General features: G+C 41.2%; 1 protein-coding gene across 1 annotated transcript; it reads left to right on the top strand.

Annotated features, from left to right (window-relative positions):
• The first annotated feature begins 710 nt into the window (after positions 1–710).
• Positions 711–1,883, top strand: LOC139716994 (allatostatin-A receptor-like). Its single transcript, XM_071628512.1, has one exon. It carries the CDS (start codon positions 711–713, stop codon positions 1,881–1,883), a length of 1,173 nt encoding a protein of 390 aa, XP_071484613.1.
• The last annotated feature ends 1,194 nt before the right edge of the window (positions 1,884–3,077 follow it).

Consider the following 3,077-nt stretch of genomic DNA (forward strand, 5'->3'; position numbering starts at 1 on the left):
AAGAAAGAGCGCGTCGTCCGATGGTTAATGATTGTGATGTAACAATGCACATCTATATATGACAATGGTCTCGCGCTTTGGAGACACAGCCCGCAAACAGATCGAGAAGTTTTGCGAGGAGATTCGCATGAAGTTTGGGGTCACACTGGCAAAACTTCGAGATCTTAAAGATCGCGAACTTAATCCTCTCGATCCTTTGCCAGTCTGACCTCGCCTTATGTGTGCAGAACATAATACTCTTGGAAGAGGTTCATCTGATTGGAAATTCTCTAATTATATAAAGGCGAAATTTCGTTTGTAAACAACCAAAAAAAAACTATTTACCTTGCGTGAGCAAGGTATCAAATTTTGTCAGTACCAAAATTGAAACAAGCCTACAGAAAATAAGATTTGGAGTTTCCTGGGCAGGGTTTTTGATCCTTTGCTACATTATTCTTAGTGATAAGTAGGAAAAAAAGGAAAATTGGCCACTATTTTGATCTCACATATTGTTCCGGCAGATTATTGCCAAATTATCAATTTTAAGATGGTTTCTTTAAATGGAAAAAAAAATGAAAGCATTCGCAAATGTCTCTGATTTTTTTTTCCAGAACTTCTATCCAAAACATATGTCGGTAACCATATATTATTATTTCCCAGAAATGGCATTGATATTCTGGGCAATGTGCGTGACATCCCTCCTTCAATATGCTGGTTCAACCTGTACTGGCATGTCCTCTCTGACCTTCGATAATACCTCTGAAACTGATGTACCCCAAGACCAGACGTCCTCAGAGGTCAACCTTAATGATGAAGCTATTGCAGTGACCTCTGATAATGGGTCCACACTGTCATCACTCGAGTTCAGTTCCGAGACAGCAGCAGCAGCAGCAGCAGCAGCAGCAGCTACATACAGTTGGGCGTGGGACACTATTGTATGGTCACCGTGGACGGTTATGGAATTGGGTTGTGCAATTCTCGGAATGGTAGGGAACGGTCTAGTTATTTTGGTGGTGTTCAAACGCCGCAATACTAACCGGTCCACGGATATCCTCATAGGAGCCCTAGCCTGGGCTGATTTTCTCACGTCTTTCTTCATCGTTCCGTGGCCAGAAGCGAGCCTGGTTCCCAATTCGCTGCTGGGACACGTTTACTGCAAATTCATGTACCCTAGTGTCCTAAAGTGGGCATCCATCTCGGCTTCGATTTACACTCTTGTGGGGATTTCCCTTGACCGGTACCTTGCCATTGTTTTCCCGCTGAAAGTCACACACATAGTCACCAAGGGAAGGCTTACTGTCTGCATCGTCACCTCGTGGACAGTCATCATGGCGGTAACGCTCTGCGAATGTGTTTTTCCCGCTCGCTTCGATAAGTCATTGCAGAACTGTGTCTATGATTACGGTTCCCGAGCAGCACAGCTATCGTATGGATGCTTCGTCTTCATCTATCGCTTGGTGTTCCCTACGCTGACGATGTTCATCACTCAGTTGCTGATTGCGTCCTGTCTCTACCGTCAGTCGAAGCGTTTCAACAAGGTCGATTCCTCAAGAACAACAGGATCAGCGGCCCACCTGGTAGCAAGAGATCGTGTCATCAAGATGATGCTCCTTGTGATCATCATCTATGTCATCTGCTGGGGACCAAACCAACTCTTCTTCATGGGCATCAACCTCCGCATTATTCCCTTCACCTTCTTCGACACGCCTCTGCATAGGTTCCTTACACTGCTTGCCTTCATGAACTCCTGTGCCAACCCTTTGATTTACGCTGCGCGCCATCCTCAGTTCAGAGACGCCGTGCGAGAGCTCTTCGTATGCGGACTGCCCACGAACGTGCCTGTCTTCGGCGACAACGAGCAGAGTGATGAATCCAGACTAACTGATTTATCGGCATTGACCTAAACTATACAGTGATACAGTTAACAGGTGTCTTTTTAAGTTTATCCTTTATCTCTCCCTGTCTTTCTCGTTAAACTACTATTGCCTTTGTCTTGTCCTTTCTTAGGTTTTTTTTTTCTAATGTGAGGTTTGAGGATTTTGAATTGATTAATTCACTGATTGTTTGATTGATTGACTGATTTTATTGATTTTATTGTATTTCCACTTTGTGTTTACAAAAGTAGCAAACGAATAAAGCTGAGTTATAATGATGACTACAATCATTACTGTACAATAACATTTTGTCCATTTCTATTTGAAGAAAAGTAATGTAAACATTGATACCTTCACTTTTAACAATACTTTTGGCCTTACGATCTTTAAGATCGGTAGATCGATTGTCCGGGTCTAATAGCAAAGACATAGAAAAGACCTACAAACAAAGCATAGTCATATAAAATGATTTTTACTACTTGCTGGCGTGTAAATGCAGGTTTTGTTAGTATATAATTATAATAGAATGAAATAAGATATTATATACGCAATTCATTTCAAGCCCTTGGTAAGAAGCCCTTTGTCGAAATCCTTGATTAGTATCCGCGGTCCTTTATAATTTCATACTCTTTCACGAGGAGTTTGCTTAGAGGGATATGTAATCATAAACCTCGAGGCGAATTCCTTGTGTCATAACATGAAGTAACGTTCCCTTTGGGCAATCGTACCAACAATCCCCCGGAAAGAGTATAAAAGTGTATAATTTCCTAGTAGGTCTATAAGATTGTTTCTAGCTGCTTCAGTCATACAAACAATTCAGGCGATTTTTTTTTTTGAGGGGGGGGGGGGGAACGAGACAATAATGTCATGTGTGCAGTACGTACATTTGCATAGCTATCAATGAAGGGCATGGTCAGTTACATGCCTTGTATCACAGGAACACCTGTTTCTCTCAAACCATGTAGTCGAGTAGAAACTTTTTAGACCTGGACAAATTTTTAAGTACAAGTTTTTTTTTTTTTTTTTTTTTTTGTTGGGGTCTTGGAGTAAACTTAGCTTGGTTGCCACCTGGGCAACCTTGGGCAACTTTTTCATTAGCCTAATTAGCCTAATTACGTAATTAGCATATATAAAAATGTAATATATTACTAATTTTGATACAGGGAACCGGAAAACATTGGAAATAAAACTTTTGAAGTGTTTTCTATATTGAGGAATCCATTC

Source organism: Diadema antillarum, unplaced genomic scaffold (genome assembly GCF_040938485.1).
Source record: "Diadema antillarum isolate AM-2024a unplaced genomic scaffold, OU_Dant_1.0 scf00000071, whole genome shotgun sequence".
NCBI classification, from domain to species: Eukaryota; Metazoa; Echinodermata; class Echinoidea; order Diadematoida; family Diadematidae; genus Diadema; species Diadema antillarum.